This window comes from Labrus bergylta, chromosome 16 (genome assembly GCF_963930695.1).
Source record: "Labrus bergylta chromosome 16, fLabBer1.1, whole genome shotgun sequence".
NCBI lineage: Eukaryota > Metazoa > Chordata > Actinopteri > Labriformes > Labridae > Labrus > Labrus bergylta.
Genome location: NC_089210.1, coordinates 25,586,373 through 25,611,969, shown reverse-complemented (window position 1 = coordinate 25,611,969; position 25,597 = coordinate 25,586,373). Strand labels below are relative to the sequence as shown.

The window sequence follows — 25,597 nt, the reverse complement described above, 5'->3', positions numbered from 1 at the left end:
AGCCTGTGTTTTATTAGAAGTCTGCTGGTTGTGTTATTAGATGTTCTATTGATAAAGCGCTGCCATGAGCATTAGGCAGGATCAGAGCTTTGTGCACAGTCGGTCTCCAACCAGCTGCTATAGAGAACCTGTTCAGAGCAACTCAGCACTTAGCATTCCAGGCATCTGAAATGAGGATCCTAAACCCAAATTACCTCCTGTAGCTCTTGTCGCTCATACCTTTTATTCTCCTTGTTAATTAAACATGTGGACAGAGTTTACTGTTGCGCAGACATTGCTTGCAGAAGAACACAGCTTTACATTTTATGGCATTATTTATTTGCATAGCAGAGGTTGTTTATTCCAAGCAGCTTTGAGAGATCACCCTCATAGTCCCATAGCATGGCAACCAGGCTGTAAATAGGCTAAGCTGTGAATTACAGCTGGGTCCCAACAATGCACACATTAGCTACAGATCTATTAGATCTAGGTATTTAAGACCTCAGGGTATACATTTTGCATCCATACAGAGTCATAAACAAGCTGCGTGAATCAAATAATTACAGGACCTGTTAACGTCTTACAGAAAAAAAACGTTTGTATGTCATACGATGTTACAAGATCAAATCTGCTCCAGCCACTCTGACAGTTGACCAAGTGTAAAGGAACAAGGGATCTGTTGACTTTAAAAGGTCACACTCCAGTGACCACTTCAAGTATGTTGTGCAAGTATGTACAAAAAGGTCTTGTGTTAGTTATCTTTAAGAAATGTTCAATGCTTTAGGACTTAAAATTGATAGACAAGGATTAAGTTGGGCAGTGAAGAAAATGTGCTGCAACCAAACTGACCTTTATGACATCAAAACAAAGACATGGCTTGCATGTCAGAGTGTCTTTTATTCGTATGATTTTCCCTCAGAAGGAGCGCATCGACATTTCTCCCCAAGAGCTTATTACTTGACACCAGTCTACTTTTACATCATGTCTGGGTCTTAATCCTTGATGTTTGTGTTTAATTGAATTGGAAGGAGCGTCTCTGTCTTCCTCTAATCCCATGTGAGCTCTGTGTACTTTCTTTGTAGCCTCCTTCGATTCCTGACTGCAAATCAATTTCCTTCCAAAGTTGGAAGTTTGTGTTTTATTCAAAGGTCAGAAACTCTCTCTCTCTAGCTATCTATCTATCTATCTATCTCTATTTTTCTCTCTACTGCTCGTCTTTCTATCAGTCTGTCTTGTTCTTTCTCTTTCTCTCCCATGTTTCCCCATTCACAGGGAGGAAGAGAGGTCATAAGTCAGTGGAGTTTGGAACAGTCTGAATACTGTTCTTAATTGAAACAACATGGATCAAATTTTCCAGGATTCTGTGGTTCATTTCATCCAGTACACCACCTGACCGAATGGCCTCAAAACAAACTACCATAATCTACTTTTCAGCAAAAATAGTTTCATTTCAAGCAATCCAAGAATGGCATGTCAATGCACCCAAGGGTCCAAAGAAAAGAGAATTCTCCCTCAACCACAATGACTTTTAAAAATAACCATTGCTCAATCCTAACTTTGTTCCAGCTATGCATTGACAGGAGAGCGTTGACCTCTGACTCTCCCATGACAACAGAGAACAGTCAAAAATGTGCAACAATGCCAGAGGGAGAAATCGGAGACAAGTACGAGAAATTCCTCCAAAAGGGAACAATTCACAACAAACTGCCAGTTAAACTTGCGGGGAATAATAGGCATCCCAAACCCACATTTGAAAAATAACCTGTAGAGAGATAAGTTTGGCAAGCAGATTCAGAGGACATGTGAAAACAATATGTTGGACTTAAACAGATGCAACCCTGTTAGCTTCTGCACCAAAAAACAACAGACACCAGTTCAATGCAAGAATAACCCACATTAATACAAGCAAGTTTCTGCAGAACATCCAGTATTTCCCCATTTCAATACCACCAGCCTTGATTCTGGCGTCAAGAGGAAAACCCCAGGCTAGTGGCAGCCAGCCATGTCAAGTCTGGATCCAGGCAGCAGTCAATAAAAGACAGTAATCTATTCCCTTTTTTTGGATCCTTAAGTTGAGCCCGTTCTTGCAGGCTCCTCACCTATCCTGCAGCTCTGACTGTCTGAGCAGGCTTTGCTTGCATCTCATTAGACTTTGTCTCGTAATCATGACTTTGTCTCACCTGTCAAATCGTGTTACTTAGAGAAAGATAATAAGAGCCAATGAGCATTTAGCCGATAAACATCTTTAGGAACAGGTTCTGATGGACAGCAGATACAAGCTGCAGCCTGATGGTTATTCTGATTGGCTTGTGACGCAGGCTGTTCTCCCACTACTTGAAGATGTGTTTCTACTCGCATTGGAGAATCTCTACGGACTGATGACTCAGAGTTTTTTCCATTCACGACAAAATGTCAGAGTGCAAGGGAAGTAGCTGAAATATCCAGAAAATTCACAGACATCTGGCAAATTTTGGAAAAAGTAGAAGCTAACGCACACTGTCCAGTATATACAGAAATTGCTTTGCAGGTACAAAATCATACAGATTCTGCACATAGACATTTCTTTTCCTTATCTATCTTTTGTTTTTTCTCTCAGAAACAACCATATCTGCCCGGTAACAGTGCTGTCCACATGTCTGAGAGAAAAATACAATCTGGGCACTACCCTCTGGAAATGCCACCAAACACTACATCTGTTTATCTTCACGGCCTGTGTGACACTTGACACAGTCTCTCCATGTCTTGTGGTCATACAGCTCAGTCATACACGGACATAATGCGTTCTGTGTGTTACTAGAGCAAATGTCTCTGAAGACATTCTGTATGACTCACACCACCTACACTCAGCCCAGCCTGAATATACCCCTCACACACACACACACACACACACACACACACACACACACACACACACACACACACACACACACACACACACACACACACACACACACAGTACTGCACTGTCAGAATGTATTGCGTCTGGGAACTGGGGAATTTTAACAAGGAATTACACCAAAATGAATCTGGGCAATGACAACTCATAGTATCCTGGACCACACCCTGAGATGAGTATAGGAAAAAAAACTGACTCTTGAACCTGACATTTCAGTTGGGAGGCATCTTGTGATAATAAAGCAGCAATACAAAATCATACAAGGAACATATGTCTATAAAGCAGAAACATTCTGGCAGTACACCTCCCCTCCCTTTTTCAACATTTGTTAACTTGTTAATTATATAAAGTAGTTCTGGGAAAGCTTTTTTTTTCAGATTCATTTAGCTGTAACAAGCTGTAAAACCTGTTGGGAAGAATCACGAAGTATTGGTAATAGATCCACTTGAATAAATCCAGACAGAGGCTCCATGAAGAATTGCCTTAATCTAATTAGCAGTGGGTGTGACCTTTTGTCTGGGTCACTGCTGTTTGTGGACAAGAACACTATGGGGCGAGGAGAGCTAATACACTCTGAACAGATGAATATCTCAACACATGAACAGCCAAATAGGACTGATACACTGACTCAACAGTAGGGGGGAAAAACAGCTCTTGGACCTCTGCCCCTGTCAAGATGTTGCTCTGAATCACTGTGTTGTTTCATTTGTCCAACACTTTGCTCTTTTACTTGAAAACAGATGTTATTAAAAAAAGAGAGAGAGAGAGGAGTGTGTTAGAAAGACAAAGGTACATTTATTGTAACGCAGAGACAAAGGCATTTACTAGGCTTAAAATATACAAGCTAAGAGAGAGAGAGCTTGCGGTTGGGTCTGCTTTCGGTTATCACTGAGAGTTTAGGAGCAAGTCAAGTCAGCCTTTCTGTAGACAACCCCTGGGAATAGTTTTATACTTATTCTTCAGGGTTATGTGGGTTATTATAAGTCATAAATATTATTATGAGATTAAAAAAAGGTGATGATAAAAGCAACCCACAGTGCCTTACATCAATTTTTAAAACCATTTTCAGCATGTAATACCAAAATATTTATAATACCACAACTTTAATATTTATAAGATGATACTCTGCAGCCTGTGTAGGCATGAGATACAAGATAACTAAAGACATGCAAACACAAGGGCCATGTCTGAATCTGTAGCTGCTGAGTTTCCTTTGCACATAGAGAGAGAATATGCTGAATGTACATTCAAATGAATTTAAAGAAGGCAGCACAAGTAAGCCAAACTGTGTGCAAGGCTTTTTCTTTGTCTTTTTTTTAAAGTTTTCCATTATTTATTTATTGTATTGTTTCTTATATAAACTGAATACTGGCTGACCCTTTGAATCATTAATGAAGAAAAATTACAATATCAATTAAAAATTCTAGGTGAATGTTCCAAAGTCTTCAATATGAAAACATTAATAAATGTAAGGTCAGAGTGCAGTGCTGGATTTGGGTCATTGGTTATACATTGTTGTTTAGGCCAAAGCTCTGCGTGAGATTTTAAATTTCGTGTGGAAGCTGAGAGTTTCTACTGGAATCTGGTCACACATTTCTTTCTAATTCACATCAGAACCAAATTCTTAAATCTCCACAGTTTGTTCTGCTCATGTTTGCTCACAGCGTGATGAGCTGACAGGCCAAAAGCTGCTCGGCCCATGGAGAAAACACCTGCCCCTCGCAGACCCTAACAGGGCAGGCACAGCTACACACAAACACAAACTTTTATACTTGTGAGGACATTCTTTAAACACAGTAAATCGACTCCCAAAAATGTCTGCTGTATGCTTAACACTGGCCCTCAACCTAGCCTGAACCGTTTTTTATTTTTATTTTTAAACCCCATGTTAAAAGGTGGAGGGAGGGGTTAAAATGTCGATTATGAACGATAAACCTTCTATCATACTTTTTTTATTTCTGAGGATATCAGGTTAGTAAATATGACACAACAGACAACCAAAATGTACAAAAACGAGTGCACACACTCAATTTTCATGCACTTGTCCTATAAACACACCTCCTAAGGCACAGAGGATTACCGTGATACAAACATGCAAACACGCACATGACCAAAGCTATTAAAGTTTCATCCCAAGCTGTCATTTAGTCTCTCAGACATCAAAACGTTGAGGCGTTTGTAATACAGGTATATACACAGGCTCCTTTTGAAGTCGTGTCCCTTTGTGCTTCTGAGGGAGAGACATTCTTCACAGGATGTGGGCCTCTGCGGGAATCATTCCCCCTCTATGTTAGCAGCTTAGTGTCTATGCTAAGTGACACTTAGCAGGTTCAGATAAGTTAAAATATGAGCTAGGTCACAGTGTCACGCAGAATAGCAGACTATTTTTTACACAGGGTATAATAAACCTAATGACTTTGACCTCCACTTAGATGTGATTGACCATATGAGGGACGATTAAACTGTCCTGAGGCTCATAAACTGGGTGAAAGAGGCAAATGAAATAGAAGGGGACACTGCAGTGAAGTCAGCTCCTCTGATGTCTGCTCATTGTAATTCTACAGGAGAAATCTCCAACCGGTCCCACAGAAAGCTTCTTAAAGCATCGAGTGATCAGAAACCCAGAGCCACAGAAGCCTGAGGGGACAGGAGTCACTGAGTTTCTGGAAGCCAGATGTGAGTGGAATACTATAGATTGCAGTCCAGTTTCATGAATTGTTTAAGCATCACCTCTGCATATTAAAGAAAACTATTCCCCCTCATCAAATGTCTGAGATGCAGTTTGATATAATACTTGCAGCATCAGCAGCTCGGGGACAGACATCAGCATATCAGAAACGTGTAGTGTTTAATGTTTCCACTGGAGAGACACAAAATCAGGAGCACACTAGATCCGTAACAGGCGTGGAAATTCCTCTTTTCATAGTCTGTATCCTGCAAAATTCAGCTGCTTTTTCATTTGTTTTCATTTGCCTCTAATTTGTTGCCAGATCAAAGGCAAACAAGGCTCGCCATCCTCCTTTAGGAGTCGGATGCAGGATTGCCGAAGAGACTGGATCAAACGGGACCCAGTGAGGGGGCTGTACGCACGTCCCCCCTCTCCCCTTCATAGAATCAGTTGAGCATAAGGCAGGGCATAGGCAAGAGGAAAAGGATGATGTAAATTAAGAGATAAGGCAAATAGCATAAAAAAAACAAACACTCCCTATTCCCAGGCTTTGAAGAACAGAAAGAAAAAAAGAAAGATGAACAAAAATGTGTTGAGGCAAAAGAACAGAGGATTCTAAGTGAAACTAACTGTGGACTTGTGCAAGAATGTCTCACTTCCTGTCAGCAAACATGACTACAAAGTACTCTCTCATCTCTGTGGGACACACACAGAAAACATATGGGAAAACCTTCATGCACTGAAAAATAAAAAACACACACACACACACACACACACACACACACACACACACAACCCGACTGAGGGTCACAAACACAATATCAACCATGTGTACATATCTAAGATCTCGATATCAGCTCCACCATATGTCCGGCACTTTTAAATCATCTCAGCCTCACACTTCACAGGCGCTCATTAGAGAGCAGGGACACCAGGCCCGCTGTGTCACTTGAATGTGAGTGTGTCCTTTTGGCTCACTTCTCACTGCCATCAGCCAGCTATAAAGAGTGAGCATGTGGTAAAGCCAAGAGTAAAAAATAAGGCATCTTTAAGCACTTCTTGGTGACCATGGGGTTAACTTCTGCTGTTGAGACATGTCACTCCATCAGGGAGTCTCTAAAACACAGCACCTGCAAGGAAATCGTCTGCTGGCCAGTAGAAGACACTCAGGACACGGCCACAGGGCGTGAAGCCTGTGTGGGTGTCAGACAGCCATGGGCCAAATGACATACTGTATGCACAAGCTGGCTGTTCCTGGCTAAATTTGGGACAAGGAGGTCCTGAAATGGCTGAAGCACTTGCTGAACAAGGCAGAAAATGTTGACACCTGCAGTCAGACAGACAGTCAGACAGACAGGCACAGCTGCAGAGGTCAGCCCTCTTCTTGCAGGTGGATAAACTGAACAGTGAGGGCAGTCACTCTCCTTCAAGAAGACAAAGAGTGATTATGTTACAACAGGGTAAAATATGACCCGAGGTGGTCGCCTGCAATAAAACGTGTATAATATTAATGTGTGTCAGAATACTCATAATAAGGCAGTAAGAGTGTTAGTGCTAAGCGCCTTCACTTAAGACCTGTGCGAGCAGAGGGCACATTAAACAGATCCATGACAGGAATTTTAATCTACTCAGCTCGGTCAGTGTTCAGCCATTCACCTCTTTCTCAAGCCAACGCTAAACCTCTTCACAGTAAACCGACGCTGGTCACAAGCAAACTCAAACATGACATCATACATCTCCTGAGCGCGCTCCAAGTCCTCCAGCACACCTGACGCGGGAAGAGGACGTTAACGTCTAAACATTGGAGATGTGTTCAATAACAATGCAAGCTGGAGCAGGAAACGTGGAATAATTCACAGCGTGCCTCTTGTGCAAGGATAAGCACGTTTAACAAGTATGCTATGCGTATATAACAAATATCTCATAAGCTACAGAAAAACGTAAATCATTTGCACACTTCTGAAAGGTTCTGACAAGTTCTAAAAGTAATTTGGAGACAGCTCACAGTGTGAATTCCAGCCTGAGGCGACTCTGTGGGGCAAATTTAAGCATCACCAAACACCCACACAGATCTAAAGCACTGATAGTATTTAAATTAGGATGCAAAGTAACAATAAAGTTTAAAAAACATTTTTTTGCGTTAATGTTTTGGTATTGGCTGGGTTCAAATAGCCTGCTGAATGAAAGTGTTGATAACTTAGAGGGGTCAGTGCATCATTTAGTAAATGCAGTGACGGGACTACTTTTTGACATTTTCACCAACGTTTGTAGCACATACATATCTCTATTATTGAACTGAAGGTGTTCAAATGGATACTTTACCCGCTTGTGTCGCCGTCACATGAAGTAGAATCAAAATAAATAGCGGTGTTCTCCTGCGTAACCTGCTCCTTATTAAATGATCCATCTTTACCAGCGGAGACCCCCCCTCTGCCTCTGCCTCCGCCACCAGAACTTTCTGCTGCACAGATTATATTAACAAAAACTCAGCAGCCATGCGGAGAGAAAAAATAAGAGAGAAACCAGTCTGTAGTTCCACTTGCTTGATAGTTGGAGAAGTTTTGTTGTGGTGGCTCCTCTCAGATCTCAGATTCGCTCTGTCCCTCTCATTCAATTTCTCCCTCTCACCCTCACTCCCTCCCTCTGTTCTCCTCCTCCTCTGCCTCTTCCCTCCCATAGGACGCTGTCCTGGGCGCCTGCAGAACACCATCCATCATACATTACTTTTATTACACGCGATAATTTGTTAGGTCTCATTTCATTGGAGGAACATGGTGTTAACTGCTAACCTGTCAGTGTCCTCATTGTTGCTTATCTTGTAGCTCTTTGTGCTATTTTAGCCACAGAAACTATAACAAGAGGCACACCTGAATGTAGGTGGCTCCTAAAATGAAGTCTCAGTACAAGGATAGAGACAGCCATTATATTAATGTTGATGTTGGAAAACTTTCAGAGATCTCTTTATTAAGTTGTTGATACATGTTTCCCATTCCCAGCGTCAGTGGAGAGTGAAGATCACAAGTTTGACTTAATCCTTTGATGCTGAAAGGCATTTGAACTTACACACAGCACTTGGTAAATACTCCTCATCATAACAACACCTCTGGACAGTTCATGGAGTTAGGTATTAGCAGGTTATCTCTAACATCGGTCTAAGGTCAGAGCAGCATTGCTGCAGCGTTTCTGTGATGCTTGTTCAGGCTGAAGCTTGACCACAGAGAAGCTGCAGGCAGAATCACCTTAGGTCAAAGGGCAAGGATTACTAGTTCAGGGGCATGCACACCTGGCTGAAAACATTATTAAAAACAGGAATATTAATTATTGTGCACCACCAGTTGTAGGAGTATGTTTGCATTAAACCATGAGAACTTTTTAACAGAAATGAGCAGAAACAATCGGTTGTGACAATTCATCTATACCTCCTAAAACAGCTGAGACTATCTGTCCAAATCATCTGCCAGAATGTAAGCCTGCACAGTGTCGATTACCTGTGCAGGCTGAATACAGTCCTGCCAGAAGTCTAATTAATTCTGTGGAACACTGTGGTATTCAGTTGAGGCATGCTCTGAGATAAGACTTGTGAAGACCCTGTCTAATTGAAAATTATAAGAGATAACGTTTCCAGAAACCAATCTATGACAGATCTGTTTAAAGTGAGGGTGAAGGAGAGAGAACATTCAGAGACAATAATCCAAGTCAACATTTCTCAAGGGAGAACAAACCACAGAAAGAAGGAAAGACACATCCATTTTAATGTGACAGCTCATGTCTTTTATCCCAACAGACTGTTTTATATCAGTCCTTTAGCCAAACCAACCCTGCACCACAAATTAATAAACATCATTGACCCACAGACGTTGATGATGTAAATCCAAAATAAGTTAGGCTTCATCATTCATGGTAAACAAGAACATATTTTGCATCATTAAAAAAGGAACCCTCTAGGAAGTAGTTGGAGCACAAAAGGGAACGTGATCATATGGAAATGAGAGATATGGGGGGTTTGAAAGAAGCACTGAGATAAGTGGACAGATGGAGGTTGATCTGGAAGGTAAACAGCAGACGCCCTGACCTCCCACCGTCTCCCTCCTCTGTACCAGCTTAGCAGGCCGGAGTCAGGGCCGCATTCCTTGCAGCTTTTAGCAGATAGTTACTAAGAGTCCAGTTGGTAGTCTGAGCTCTGGGTGTGAAATATTTCCACAGCACGTGCTGTGTACCTTTGCCTGGGCCCGTACAACTTACACATTCATATTATTCTTTAAAACATACAGTATAATTAACTAAATAAGTATCGTTTTTTATTCAGAAATTACCTAGACATTGATGTATATTTTTTTTACTTGTCTGGCAGCAAACAAACTTTAGCCTGCTGAGAGCCAGCTCGTATATGTAAGTTATTACACATGACGTGAATGTAATGCACAGGAAAAATCCAATTAAAATCAAAGTCACTCCGTTCATCCCATGCCAGTTATTTGTCAACTTTCATTAAGTCAAACAGTTTTATAAATCACACTGATAATGATTAATGTAAGGTCAGGAGGTGATCCTTTTCAAGATGATGTCAACACAAATAAATACTGTTGAGAAGTTTCTAACATGGAGAATGAAATCAGCTCATGCTGGCGGCCTCTTTGAATGAAACCATGGAAACTAACTTTACACACTGCTAATACAAATCATGTTGGGCAGCAAAGTTAGAAAATAATACTCCATATGTGTTGTGACATGTATTAATGGATAAATGAGTGATGAAGTTGGGAAGGAGATGAATCCATGAGATACTTTGGAGATGGAGATAATGCCAAGGAGGTGTTTCTGTTAGTCTCTTAACTCTCTCTCTCTATCTCTCTCTCTCTCTCTCTGCAGGTCATTTTGGGCCGATAAATAATGTTGAATGTTCTTATCATTTCATCACTGAGAGATTGGAAAGTGAAGTGAAGTCATCTGTCAGCATCGTTTACACCCTGTGAGTAACAGCGAAACCTTAATAACCTTAAGAGGTGCAGATTTCAAATTAGTGACCCTTAAAATGGGCTTCCAATTGAGTCCGCCTCCAGTCTGCTTCCTTGTGTTGGAGAACATGCCAGAACAGGACAACAGGCAAACTGTCAGGAAAAATATGCCTGTGAAGTCTCAGAAGACAGAGGAGACCGACTCTTTCACTTTGCCAAGAATGAATTTATGAATATTCAAAGGGGGAAATACATTTTTATTTCCTAAGCAGTCGTGAAAACCACCTAACAAATCATTTCAAGTAACTACGCCATCGCTTTCCAATTAGCTGCGGCAGGTGATGTCACGTAGTTGTATATTATATGAAAAACGTTCTGTCATTACGATATCAGACACATTTAAAGAGGGGTGTGATTGATGACTGCTTGTCGAAGTTTGTGGTTTGTGTGTGTGTTTGTATGTTGGGGGGGGGGGGTTGAAAGAGCAGAATTATGAATGAATCACATCTACAGTTTCTATTTGAGCTTAAACATTTTAAGAAACAGCAAACATCTGTCTGGAATAAATGAAAGAAAAAAGCTATAGTCTCAGTTCTAGGATGACAAACATTACTTTGGTGCAGGATTGTTTAGTGTGGGTTTTGTAAGTCTCTTAAAATCAAGAAGAATCTGAGATCTTTAACTCATACAGAGTACAAGACTGAAAGGTAGAAAACAAAGGAAGTGAACAAATACATACATTGCTCATCGGGGGAATATGTAGGTTAATCTCTCTGAGGTCTGTAGAAACCCTGATCTGTTGAAGCACCTCAAGAGAAATGTGTTCGTGCCACCCACAGACAGCTGATGATAGCATCTCCATATATCACAGAGAGTGTGTTCTTACATAAGAGCTTTCACCAAGCCACATCCTGTGATGAAAATCCATTTAGCGTCAGGTACTCTGGGTTAAAGTCCCTGCGGTAAATTGAACCCATCAGACAGGATTCTTTGCCTGCTTGGTATTTCATCACCACTGCTGCTCATACCTTAACCAATCAGTTATGCTGTTTCTGTATTGGTCAAGATTAAATTCATGAGTGATACTAAAAAGGAGCAAGATCCCCATCAGACCCATAAGGGAGTTTTGATGCCGAAATGTGGTTTTAGATATATTACTCAAGACAGTCAGTTGCTTAACCTTGCTCTAATGAAGTTGCCAAACCAGGGATGTGACCACGGGAAATGTGGAAATTTCCCCTTTTGGACTGAGCCAGGGGATCTGCCAGTCTGGTGATAATTATAATACTTAGACATGACAGCGGACTAAGCTAATTAACATCTAAGGACCCTGTCTGTTAAATTAACTGCTCAAGCAAATAGACTAAATAAACTCAGTCAGCAACCGCACCGAAGCTTCCCCGCCTGTTTGCCCCCCTCTACCCTATGCTGCACAGTACACAATGATTGCATTAATTGATTATTAAATAGAGGAACAATTAGTGTGTATTTTCCTTTACACTTTCTGTCTGTGTATAAAAAACGCATTCAGATTTTGTATCATCCTGTAACGGCTTGCAGCAATTAAGGAACTTGAGAGCTTAATAATTTCCTGGTGTCACATAAAATGTGTTTTATGAGAGGAGTACATAAATGAGAGTACATGAAGGCCTTAAGGATAATACAATGATTCTGTCTAAAGACTTCTGCAAGGCGCCACTGTTGCAAAGTGGACAACTCACCAGGAATCCTTAAGTGTACTTAGTTTGCCTAAAATGAGATAGAACTGGCACCACAGAGTTGTTTATATCTGCTGTCTGCTTTGAGTTAATAAAACTTCTGGAAAACCAAAAAGTAGCAATGTGCTTCATGCTTTATTTCTATAGTTGTGTTCCTATTTCAATCAATTCAAATACTTTTTTTTTTTGTAGTCGAATCTCAAATGAACTATGTGAGTGATGCTTTTCAGCAGCAATGTGACTGAGAGTGTGTGACGGGCAGATAATAATGAGCTCCAAGAATATTTCTAAGAATGTCATTCACATTATGATGAGAATGTGTGTGTTACACCCCCCTAAATCACGGTCACTGCAGTGCTCATTGTGTGTGGTCTGCAGCTGCAGCGACAGTTTTAACTTGTGCATCTCATGGGCAACCCTTTAAGCACTTTCCCTCAATTAACAGTGTTCTCTGTCCGCCTCAGACACTAAAACACTTTCCCAGTACACTCCTTTCTGAGTCTTTGCACCCATTCTTTTTCTGTTTTTAAGTCTCCCTCCCGCCCAGCGACCCCCAGCTTCTCTTTCCCTTCATCCCTTTTATTCTCATGAAGTTTGCATTCCACACCTCCTCTGCAGACTACACTCCTGACCTGTGGCAAACATTCCAGTCCTCTAGGCCCTTTCACACAGCCACAGTCCACTGTGCTTCCAGTAGCGTCAGCCGGTGACTGTCTATTGTCCAATGCATTGAGATGCCCCTGAAACAAGGGGATGGTTGGTTTAATGCGCTTACTTCTTGATGAAAATAATGAAATGTAGGAAGCTGAAATAGTCTGATGTGCATTTGACATGAAAAACATCTTGTTTACTTAATCACACAATACAGATTATGACGGGTATTGTCTTATGAAGTCAGACAGAAAAACAATGAAAGTCCCAAAAGCATCTGCTCAAGCATGTATAAATAAAGTCAGTACACAGGAAATTGATTATTAAGCTCTAAAATGTTTAGAAGTGATGGAGTTGACTTTTTCATTGACTTCCATACTTCCATAAAGGCTTAACAGATGAGCCTGGGTATATTGAAAATTCCCAGAGGTGTCAGAGAGAGAAGCTCAGAGGAAGGATGTTTTCAAACTGGCTGCTTTATTAAGGGTTCGATGAGGTGCAGCTGAGAAAGTGGATAGAGAAAAGTTTGAGGTGAAAGGGGGAGGAGAGTTTAAAACAACACATCTAAAGCAGAGAAAACGTGTGTCATGGAGGAACATGTAGGGGCTTGTATTTCCCCTCCTCGTTGTCACTTTCCTTTCTCCTCCTGTGTCTGAGGGCCTCAATCTTCTGAAATTCCAGCAGTAGCTTGGAGGCTGCTAGACATCACTGGCCGTAAGGTGCCCCTCCTCTTCTCCACCCATCTCTCTTCATCTTCACCCACACCTGTCCACTTTCTCCACAGGCACAAGAGAAAGCATGCAACTAATGGCCCTGTGCTTACTGCACCGATTTACTCTGGAGCTTCACGCACCTCGTACAGTACACAGCCATGTAACAGTTTCCCTTTTGATACACTAGTTGTTTGATTAAGACAAACAAAATTGTATGTTACATGGACACATGATATTGACAGGTGCGTGACAGCGTTTCTGTTGTTAAACTGAGTTAACAGTTCGGATCACCAAGAGAGGTATCTATGGTAAACGAGTTTAGGCGCCTTGTGATTCTACCTTAAAGGTTTGACTCTGCAGACTTTTAGAACTGAACTTTCCTTATGTTATGTCTCATTTTAAAAGATTGGATTTGCTGATTTTAAAACAAAATTGGCAGCAAATAGCCAAATGGTTAGCCAAAGGCTTTTCTGGGTCAAAGGTTCATTGTCCACCCCTGGCCATGACATCAGCTCAGACCCCCCCCCCCCCCCCCCCCCCCCCCGCTGATCTGCAAAAAAAAAATACAAACAGTAACATGCAAAAATTAATTTTACACTAATTATTGAACTAACTAAACACAGTATCAAGGTTTTTCTTTTTTCATGTGTCATTATGTCTTACTGGTTTGTGATTCTGGTGATCTATTTGAACTTTTCATACTCAGCTGCTGGTTGATTTCGGTTTGCGGAGAATAGCTTAAATAGGAAATGTAGTCAAAACAAGAAATATATAAGATAAATGTCACACTGCAGCTTGGATTTAGAGTAGCACTATCTCACAATACAAATGAGACTTATACTATACAATCTCATTGTAAACGTTTGCTTTCCAGAGAGAAAATGGGTCATGGCTTAGGGATGTTTTTAAATAAGCAGACATCAGCTCTGTGAGACGACAGGAGGAAATTAGGCCTGAACTCTATGTAAGCTGACAGTCTACTCTGTGTTGGCAGCATAATAAACAGTCTGTCACCATTAGTCGTGATTAAACCAGAGTGAAAAACACAGTTTTCACTGTGTATTCTCATATATTGAGTTTAGAAAGCACAGATTGATTGTTTTCACTCTCAAGTTGAACCTGTCAAATGATCAGCCTGCTGGTTTCTGGCTGACCTTCGACTCTTCAGGTCAAGATTCCACTTGTCGTTAAAATATGTCTTCCCTATGGGTGAATCTCTACTTTCAAAGTTAAGATGGGAATGAATAGCTGCACTTGACGATGGAGGCCTGTCCATAAGTTACCCACAGGGGAGTGAAAAGACAAGAAAAATGTTCCCTCTGCTGGTCTGTTAGTGTGTTTGTTTGTGACTTCTTTCTAAACCTCGTCTCTTGACTTGTCCTTATAGTGACCTTTATGCTTCACACTGTGTTAACATGATTAAATGGGAATATGGTGAAAGGGGTTAATAAGGAGGGGTTGCCAGTTTTGATCAGTTTGTAGAGCATGTTACCCGTATAGAGAGGCTACAGTCCTCCTTACACACAAGAGGTTAGACTATTTGGTGCATGCCATCTCCAAATTTTTCTCCCCACATTTTTTTGTCTTCAAATGTGTCTTGTCTCAAAAAACATACTTACTCATATATGATCATATAGGATGTGGACAGGAGGGTACTTTATTATTAGTATTTTTTTGGAATAATAGAAATGCTTTGGACCAGAAAGTAAACAAATAAGACCCTCATGTTGAGGTTCATACAGGTTTCATGAGCTCAGAGAGAAAAACCTGGAGACATATACCAAGAAGTGATGTAATCTGTGGAACTACCCTTTAATACCTTTATATCCAATCATCTGTGCTTGAGTAACAGGGTTGGAGTAAATGGATATAGTCATATTTGCAGCCTTCTTCCAAACCTTTCACAGCTTGCATGAGGTTGCATCACATTAGCAAACAGGCCTAAACAGGGCAGACTGTGACTCTTGCACTCTGGCCTGTTATCAGAGAAAAGAAGTAGGTCTATTTTTGAGATTTTATCAGAGGAACTTTGACCCTTTACATATCTGTCAACAACAGAGTCCTCTAAACACCAAAACTGTCACCTTACTCATGGTAGGATATATATATTTTTTTTTTATATTTGAGTAACGTAAAGGAGCCGCACACTATTTCTCTAAGCTTCTTTTTCAGGTTTATATTTTTGATTTAAGTGATTTAATTTGATGAGGTACCAAACATTGAGTAAGCCGGTTTCTTAGCGTGCTGCTTTTTCTAACCAGCAGATGGCAGCACAATGCAGCGCATTACGTGAAAGACTTCTTCCCAAAGAAATGTGAGAATGGGATTTCCATTGTTTTTGATTACCTATATCAATTTGAGTCCAATCCAAGCGATACATTTGCCTTTAATCCAGACAATAACAAATTGCATAATAAAAATAATATTAATAATAATAATTCAAATAATAATATCAGACCTAATAATAATAATTACACATCCAAGTTAAGTACAATTTGTTTTTGTTTTGTTTTATTTATGTCTTTCGTTTTAAAAATGTAAACTTTGGTGTAAACAATATCATTGTAAAATAATGACTAATGTACACATATTTCAATACTTTGATATGGCACTTAACCAGGACTATCGTATGATCATTATGTCATTCACACTTTACGGATATTACAGTTATTTATTACATGTCAGGGTCACCAACCCAGAAATCAAGTAAGCACTGCCCCCTCCACAACACGCACGTGCGCGCATGCACGGCCAAACATATTTTAAAGGAATAAAGTTCTTTTTCAGGGCAGGCGGTGCCCATGAAGTTCATAATCTTGTCAGCAAGTGGTGTTTGTATGCCACGTCTGTTTTTTTGGTTGCTGATTTTATCGAACATGTGACTGAATTAGACGCTCACATGGCTGCGGTGGCTGCATGATCCGATTTAGTTCTTTTAAAGTCCGGTGATCGGTAGCTCCCTCAGCAGCGACCATCCGGAGCAGAGGACCGCTGAAAAACACAGCGCGTACTCCGACAAATCATGGCGAACAGCGGGCAGAAAGTTGTTCTGATCACCGGCTGCTCCTCCGGCATCGGGTTACGAATCGCCGTCACGCTGGCCAAAGATGAAAAGAAGCGTTACCATGGTAAATGCGCTTTCTTCTACATTCTTTCCTTGATCGGACCTATTAGTTGCAAGCCTGTAATAGTGTGGGTCTCTTGAAAACCAATTCCGTGTTTACTTTTCCCTGCAAAGCTCGTCTATTGCACCCATTCTCCTTTACGCACAAAGTTCGGTTGAGTTTTATGCGCAACTCACTTCGAGTTTCACCAATGTAAGCGACTTAGAGTTATGTCAATTGTAACAACTAAGCCTTGCAGCCTAATATCGGATCTATATCCTTTTGTAAGGACTGGGATTCAGTCGCCCCTTTGGCTCAACTATTATCATCTGAAAGTGCAGTTTCCAGGGTAGGGCTCTGCAAGGATACCGCTTGCCAGGCGGAATCATAAAGGAGTCTTGTCAGTTCTCTTTCAAGTGACTTCTCCTACACAAAGCCCCCTTTTATCGCTGTGAATTGTAGACCGCCTGCTCCGGTTTAGTGCCGTGTCTAATGTGCCTATAGTCCCCTCACTGGGGCGAGTGTTGAAAGGGGGACAAAGTTTGAGACCTGTACAAGCGAGGGTTCACTCTAAAGCAAGGGCCTTGTTTTGAAGTCTTCATTGGTGCACATTGGAGTTAGGGTGTCCCACTTTGACATTGTTGATCCGTGCGTCTCCTCTCCTGCTTCCCAGCCATCATTAATGTCATTGTTGGAATTGGACATCCAAAGGCATGTCATGGAGCCTCACACAGAATTACATTAGACCACCTTTACACCCCTACCCCTGCGGATAAGAGTTTGCCTTCAAGACCCCCCTCTGTGTGACTTAATGCAGAATTACATAATTGACTTTTGCATACAGTGAGTGAGTTATTAGCTAAACTTGTGATTGTGGTAACCTGACACCCTTATTGGGGTATGTTAAGTATTTCATGCTGTTAACTAATTAAGACACCACTGTGCAAGAGTTAGATTGTGTTTTTTAAAGATAACATTTGTTTGTTAACTCTTTCTTCGGGGGTCACCAGGAATTCAAAGGATTTATTACCATCAAATGATGAGTAGAGAACAAATCTCAACGCTGGTTTGAGCAGCTTTATTTTTCTCTCAATGTGACCTGTTTGTTAATAAGGCCACACTGAGCAATTAAGCTGATCTGTCCTTTCCCATAAATCTCTAGAAAATCCAAATGAGATTAAATATTGCATCTTGCATGAAGGAATAATGAGCTGCAACGACATGCAACAAACCCAGAGACCTCCCCCCCAAAAAAAGACCCCCATTCTTGAATGTGATTCATTCAAGAATGTTTAAGCGGCCCAAGAGTTATTCCTGTAGGAGCCAAGAGAACAATGGATCTTTTGTTCACTTCTCTACCAATGCATAAATCTCTCTTTTGCTTTGTGGACACACACAACTCTAATCAGAAGATTAGGATTAATTACACTTCTTGAGACATCACTGATGTGTTTAGCGTGTTTGCCTACTTGCAAAGACAAGCTGTGGGACTCTGATATTCTCTCTCTAAAAAAAAAAATCATAAATGTTTGATCTGCAACATTGCATAGCAGCATAAAACCCTCCTTTAATATTCCTTCTGTAACCTGGTCTTTGTTCCAGTATGTGTCAAGGACAACAGGTAGATTCATATGGATGTGTGAATATGAAGTTGTTTACTCCTACTGATTGCCATTGTGCAAGAGCACTGTCTTCCTTTTCCCTGCTAGATAACATCAGTCAGCAAAGTGTTGGCAAAACACACACCATGGAGCAAGCCACGGAAGCCCAGTCAACAACACTGTGCTGATAGCTGCTGTCACAGAGCGTGATAGATTCCTGTATGTAGGTTAATGTTGCCCAGGGAAATCAATTCTTTGTCCTGTGCTGTAAACTGACAGGCGTGGTCAGTGCTAAGAACTTTGACCCGCTGACACAACTCTGTGTGTGTGTGTGTGTGTGTGTGTGCGTGCGTGCATGCGTGTGTGTGATAAGGAGGAGGTGGTGTCCTCAAAGATCAGAGGTTTCTTGGTTCTGCTTGTAACTTTATCAGTTTAACAAAGGTTCCAAACTTTTTTTTTTCCTTTGTCAGCTCACAGAAGATGATTGATTCCTGATTTTCTTTCTTTCTTTCTTGTTTATTTCTTAATCAAAGGATAGAACTCGAAAAAACTGAAAGTTTACAAAAATAAACAAAAATAAAAATCTACCTTTATTTAATAGGACAGTGAATAGAGCAGGAATCCGGGGAGAAAGAGATGAGAATGACATGAGGGGAAGGAGCCACAGGTCAGACTTGAACCCAGGCCGCCTGCACAGAGGACTGTAGCCTCTGTTCATGTGGTGCAAGCTATCCGGGAAGCCATCTGTGCTCCTTAAAAATCTACCTTTATTCAGATGATTTGAAGTTCTCGATGTGCTCTGCAGCTCTTGCTCCAAATTGTGTAGTCCAACAGTTTAACCATTTTCAGTAATGACTAAGGGTTTATTTTCATAAAGTAGAGTAGTATTCCAATAACATTTCCCCCCCCCCCCCCCCCCAGTCATCGCCACTATGAGAGACCTGAAGAAGAAGGACAAGTTAGTGGAGGCAGCAGGAGATGTATACGGAAAGACCATGATGTTGCTCCCGCTCGACGTGTGCAGTGACGAGTCTGTCAAGCAGTGCATCAACAATGTGAAGGACCGCCATATCGATATCCTGAGTGAGTGGGACATTTGACCCCTTTTTCTCTGCTTTGTATGACATGCTTTCTTTAACTCCCCTCTTTTTGGATAAACACGTGTGTATAAATGTGTGTTGTGTCTACAGTCATACATTTAAAAAGTGACTGTATAAAGACTTAGTTACAGTAATTGGTAATAGTTTATTGCCTTATTCAACTTCTTCTTTGTGTGTGGGATTTGTGTAAAACTCCATCAACTCTTCCTCCAGAGCAACAGTATCAAAATTATGTGTGACAAAGGTCAATAGTTTGTTGCTGGATAATGAACTCGTGAACAGGTCATTCTTTTCAGTTCCTGTATTAAACCTCCAATCTGGATAAAGGTTCTATTTATAAACCTGCCTCTGTTTTACTAAATACAACTTTATATCCCCCTTCACCTTATAACTGCAGACTCAGAGGCCCTTTAACATGGCCTGGTGTTACATCACACCTCTGTGTTGTTGTCGCACACTGCCATCTGGTGGCAACATCAAGTAATCCCATCTGGGAGACATGGACAGATAAATTTTTGTAGAAACACCAAGAGAAGAAAGCAAACAATACAGACATCATCTCTCATATGAAAAAAAAACAGTCTGCTTTGTTGATGTACAATCAGTGTGTCCTCTCCCTGTCTCTGTCAATCAATCAATCTTTATTTGTCCACCAATTCATAACGAATGTTATCTGTGTGTGTCCTGCCAGTCAACAATGCAGGTGTGGGCCTGCTGGGTCCTGTGGAAAGCATCAGCATCGAGGAGATGAAACGAGTTTTTGAGACCAACTTCTTTGGAGTTGTTCGCATGATAAAAGAAGTCATGCCAGACATGAAGAAGAGGCGTTCAGGACACATTGTGGTCATGAGTAGTGTCATGGGCCTTCAGGGTATGATATGTGCAAATTCATAAAAACCGAATCAAATTTGAAATCCCGTTAAGATTGATCAATTTTTTGCATTATTATACAAATCAATGTTATTGTCACTGAAACATTCATTATTATACTTAAAAGTAATTCATAATAGAAAACAGATTTCTTTGACTCATTAAATGAACAATAGTAGATTTATTGTTTTGTTATGTAGTCTGCTAAAATGTATAACTCCTAAAGTACTGCAGACAATGCTAGCGCTAATGTTGTAGTCAAGACAACACAGAGTAAAAATGCTTTCAATTCGGAGATTAGACCGAGACCTTCAAAAAGGAGTCTCAGGACCGGCCTTTAGACCAAGACCGATTTCGAGTAACACAACACTAGCTAGCGCGCAGTATTTCTTTTAGGTGAAAGTTACATGTTAAATCTGATATATTTCCATAATGAAAGGCTAAACTTTAGTTTCATTGTTGACTACGTTGATGTATGTCTGAAGTTCCAATAAAGGTCAGCTGGTCTTAAGTCAAATAACAAGCGGATGCAAAGTTTTTAGTGTTTGTTTAGACGTCTTTGAAGTGCCAGACGGGCAGGGTTTGACCAGAACAAATTGAAGTCTGCTAAGTTGTAAAACATGCAAAAATAAAGTGAATTAAATCACATATTCTGTCAGGTTTCCTCCTATGATTCAAGTTGCCTTATGTGCAAATTAGTTTGAGGTAGCTGAATACAGTGAAATGTGATAATACAATGCAGGAGGATGACCTTTACCTTTCTGTTTGGTTGGTTCAGGAGTGGTGTTCAACGATGTTTACACTGCTTCCAAGTTTGCCATGGAGGGTTTCTGTGAGAGTATGGCGGTGCAGCTGATGAAGTTCAATATCCGGTAGATTACCCTCTTTCCTCTGTTCTTCCTTCACATCTGTCTTTACTTTGTAGTGTACATGCTAACTTATCACGGGCCTTTTCTTCATCTCACTGCCCTCAGGTTGTCCATGATCGAGCCTGGCCCCGTACACACTGAGTTTGAGACAAAGATGATGGAGGATGTGGCTAAGATGGAGTATCCAGGAGCAGATGCTGACACAGTTCGTTACTTTAAAGACGTTTACCTGCCATCGTCCATAGACATATTTGAAGCCATGGGCCAGACGCCAGAGGACATAGCCAAAGTAAGTTACAACTCACAGTTTAATGAACTTATGATAGAATTCTAAATCAGTGTTATTTTCTCTAACCACTCAACTATACAAACAAAAAAACAGCCTTTAAAGAATTGAACATTTTGCCTCTCATCTCTGCAGTGCACTAAAAAGGTTATTGAGTCAAGCAGTCCTCGCTTCAGGAATCTGACCAACAACCTCTACACACCCATTGTGGCCCTCAAGTATGCAGATGAGACCGGTGGCCTGTCTGTCAACACCTTCTACAACCTTCTCTTCAATTTCGGCCCTCTCATGCACATCACCATGAGCATCCTCAAGTGCCTGACATGCAGCTGCCTGCGCAGACGCACCATCTCACCTAACTGAAGAAGGTGTCCAAATGCTGCCCCTTACCCTTACCCTACCAGTTCATTGACCCTACCCGTTTTCCTGAGGTTTTTGGCTCGGCAGGTAGAGTAGATCCAGTAACCCTGGGGAGTGGAGGAAACAGTACCATGATAAGCTTCGCTAGAAAACATGCACAATTGCACAGAGATATTGTATGCAGAACGACCTCAAGTACACACTTCACATACAAACACAGAAATACAAGCAATATCTACAGTGGATTATTGTACATACATATTATAAAGCAAAGGCTGTGTCATTGCTTTATGGGAGGAACTGAACAAATATAATAAAGGTGGGTTTATGTGTATATTGTTCCAGTAGAACACAAATATAGGACATGATGACCTGACCAGTGACAGATCAAAGCACAAAATGAACTCAGTTACAGAGAGAAAAAATGATAGAGAAATATTGACTTGTAGCCTAGATTACAGAAAACTCTGGCATGACAGAGTTCAAACGTATATGACAGAGAAGGAATGAATATATCTGCCTTAAATGTGTTGTACCCTTATTTTCATGTTTGCCTTAACATAGTGATCTCGTGGTCATAACTGCTGTTCAATCATATTTTTAATCTTTTGATAAACTGAATGTTTTTTTTGTTTTAAAGATTTTGTGAAGGGTTTGGTCAGATATTTTAAATCTAGCATCGTGATTTAGAAATAAACAGAACTCTGATTTACCCTCAAAGGTATGCTTTTGGTTTTTAGGATTCCCAATTATAAAATGTGACCGTGCATGCTTGCAGATGCCAAATAAAGCTCTGAGGGTTTGTCTTTTGACTGCAAGACCTCTTTGGTACCAAGAGGGGGCAATGCTTCACAGTCTTTCCCTTGCAGCCAATATGTGGCTTTTGCAGCAAGCGGAGACGAAGCTTAAGTGTAAAGGAATTTGTTTTCATTTTCCAGAGATAAACAAATGTTATATAATTAAAAAGTGAAATGTTCAGGCCTGGTGGTTGCATATTGTGGCAGACACTCACCAATATTTGGGGGACAATTTGTTTTATTCCTTTGATATGAAAAAATGGGCTATAATATATTAATGTAATTTAATAGTCAACATCAGACCATACTGATAACTTTGATGATAATTTATCAAAATAATTTCTATTCATTGTAGAATATACATCTGTATTCCAGTTTACAGAGATTTTAAAGCTGTATGGACTGTATCCAGGTAAACAAGCAGAGCATCTTTTTATTGCACGAGGGTGCATGTCTGTGCACTCGCACTAACACAAGTGTGCATGCGTGTGTTTGTGCATCTGTGTGTGTGTGTGTGTGTGTGTGTGTGTGTGTGTATGTGTGTGTGTGCGTCTGTGTATTTGCGTGTACGTGTGTGTGTGTGTCTTGTATGAACGTGTCTATGGGCCAAGTTAGTGATCTGTTGATGGATATAAAGAGGTCATGGCCTGCTCCCCATCAAAACCCCTCCCTTGAACCCCCAACCCTCTCGCATACACACCCTGCTTTGTGCCGTGTGAGAGAATGTGACCTGGTTCCCATCCCTGAGGAGGGGTGAACCCTAATGACGGCCTCCTCAGACACATTGCGCAGCCCTGCTCCAGCTGGCCCCCTCAGCCCATCGAGCCTGGACCCCCTGGTCCACTCTGGGAGTAGCCTACGATCTGGCCTGGATTGCTTAGCCCTGTAGGGTTGGTACAGTCTGCACACACATCCTGTCCCACCTCATCCTGACATGCTCTGCTGTGTACAGGCAGCTTACAGTCACCCTGTCCAACTGCATGGAGCTCATTATCAGAGGACAGTGCAACTGGTTGCAGACCTGTAGTTTCTGTGCAGTGTACAATGAGCACAGCGCCTCAGCTCTGTATATGTGTCTTCATCAGAGGCGACAGCTCCGTACAATGGAACAAAGACGCTGTCAATCACAATCAAATGGGTGTGTGTGCAGGGGTGGAGGGGAAGGGAGGTAGAGGATCCGAGAAGGTTAGGGGAGCAGTCTGTTTGTCCCGAATGTTCAGGGGGATGCCAAGACCCAATGTGGGACGCTGAAGGCTAAGGGCAGGGGGTGGAGGGCGCTTTGGGGCACTGAGGTGTGGGGGTGTGTGTGTGTGTGTCGTTTTTGGGAAAATTAGAATTGGGGTGCCCAGACCTGAATGGGAGACCTGTTTACTAATTGAATGAACACAGGAGTTACAGCAAAGTCTCATTAAACAAGAGGTCTTATCAAACCATTGTTGTATACCTTTGTTTCACAATCAAGAACACAATTGCAGTATAATGAGGGCAGCGTAACATTGTTAGGGCTTCCCTAAATTGTAGGCCTGTCACAATTACTGAGCCACTAAACATGCTTAGACTCTGTCTACATGCACCCTTTATGTGTACTGATAACAGTGTATGACTTGAGAAAAGGGAAAAAGGGGAACCTCAATAGTTATCTGTGGCATGTTATTATGATACATTTCTTTGCAATGTGTCCACCCTCAAAGGTTTCAGAGTCATTGCTGGTTCAGCCATTTCACTTTATCCTCCCTTCACTGTCATCAACACCAGAGGAAAACACCTCAGGCTGACTCAGACAGCAATGAGACAGTTCAGAGATCAGAAACAAAAGTAGGCAGCAGAGGTTAGAAAAGTGTGAAAAGAAGAGAAATAAAAAATAAGAGATTGTGTGTGTGAAAAACCCAAGAGGCACAAAAGAAAGAGAGAGAGAGATATGGATGCTGTGGGATGCTGGCATCAAGTGGTGCTGAATGTCTAGACGGGGTGCTTCAGCCTGATCTCAGGTCAGGTTGGATCAAAAGCAGGCTCCACTTGTCTGTTTCTGTTATTACTTCCCTTGTTACCCATTATCTATGTCTGAATAGTATCACAAATTGGTAAACAGAAAAACCATATGGCTCAATCCAGGCATCAGAAATAGATTCAAGTCTTAACAATAAGAGTGAAGGCTGACAAAAAAAGAAAACTTGGAGGTCAGCCACCATTTAACATGTTACGTCTGACTGGAAATGGAGCCACATGGGACACATCACTATCTGCAGCGCTGATCTGAAGTCTGTAGGGAGCTATCAATCTTCATAGAGTCAAACCAGGAGAGGTCCGTGTTGCCCTGTGGCTGGCCTGTGGCGACCTGGTCCATTAGGGCAGAACAGGCCATCGGGAGAAACAAACATCTATGTCTCCTTCTAACTTCATCTCCGTCTACACCCTCCTCCCTTACCTCTCACTCCATCTATCTCTCTCTCCCACTGTCTCTCCATCTATCTCTCTCTCCCACTCTTTTCTTTCCATCTCAATTTCTCCTCTGTGCAGTGACCCCTCACACACCCATGGTAGGGTCACTTGTGTTTTCACACATAGGGAGAGGTTTAATCGTCTCTGGCTCTAATTCTGCGTGCCTGTTTACAAGTCCACTCAGCATCATTTGGAGGTCACAGCATAAATCATAAGAATTTCTGGGCATCAGCTGGCCAGTCATACACTTTGTTTTAGACACAGAACCACTATTGTCTCTGTGATTACAACATTACCGTTGTTCCCATTCCCTACTGCTCTTGCAGAACATAAACAATTGGGCAGGAATTTCCAGACCGGGACTGATTTGCCCACTGTGGTATCATTTGCTCCGCTCTGTTCACTCTCTCAAAACTACCAGTTCCAATGACTGTGAAACTCTGTGATTACAGGGTTCAGTCTGTGTACAAGCATTATCATTCTCAAACAAGAAAAGGTTGTCAATAGTGTTGGGTTAGAGGTGACGTAATCTAAGCAGGGGTAACATGATCATCTTGTTTTAATGGTGGACAATGAAGTAAAGGTGGTGTA

The 25,597-nt window shown here is 41.3% G+C and overlaps 2 protein-coding genes across 3 annotated transcripts in view; one reads left to right on the top strand and one right to left on the bottom strand.

Annotated features, from left to right (window-relative positions):
- Window positions 1–8,151, bottom strand: part of col5a3a (collagen, type V, alpha 3a) — a 48,269-nt gene extending 40,118 nt beyond the window's left edge. For both annotated transcript variants that reach the window (XM_065964874.1, XM_065964875.1), the window contains exon 1: window positions 7,866–8,151. In XM_065964874.1, coding sequence (XP_065820946.1) covers window positions 7,866–7,950 — 85 coding nt within the window. In that variant the 5' untranslated portion in view covers window positions 7,951–8,151. The remainder of the gene's footprint in view (window positions 1–7,865) is intronic.
- An 8,151-nt stretch (window positions 8,152–16,302) lies between these two features.
- Window positions 16,303–22,746, top strand: rdh8a (retinol dehydrogenase 8a). The gene is made up of 6 exons (XM_020640848.3): window positions 16,303–16,708; window positions 19,207–19,368; window positions 20,077–20,256; window positions 21,034–21,127; window positions 21,230–21,413; window positions 21,546–22,746. Exons 1-6 carry the CDS (start codon window positions 16,603–16,605, stop codon window positions 21,771–21,773), a joined length of 954 nt encoding a protein of 317 aa, XP_020496504.1. The 5' UTR covers window positions 16,303–16,602; the 3' UTR covers window positions 21,774–22,746.
- The last annotated feature ends 2,851 nt before the right edge of the window (window positions 22,747–25,597 follow it).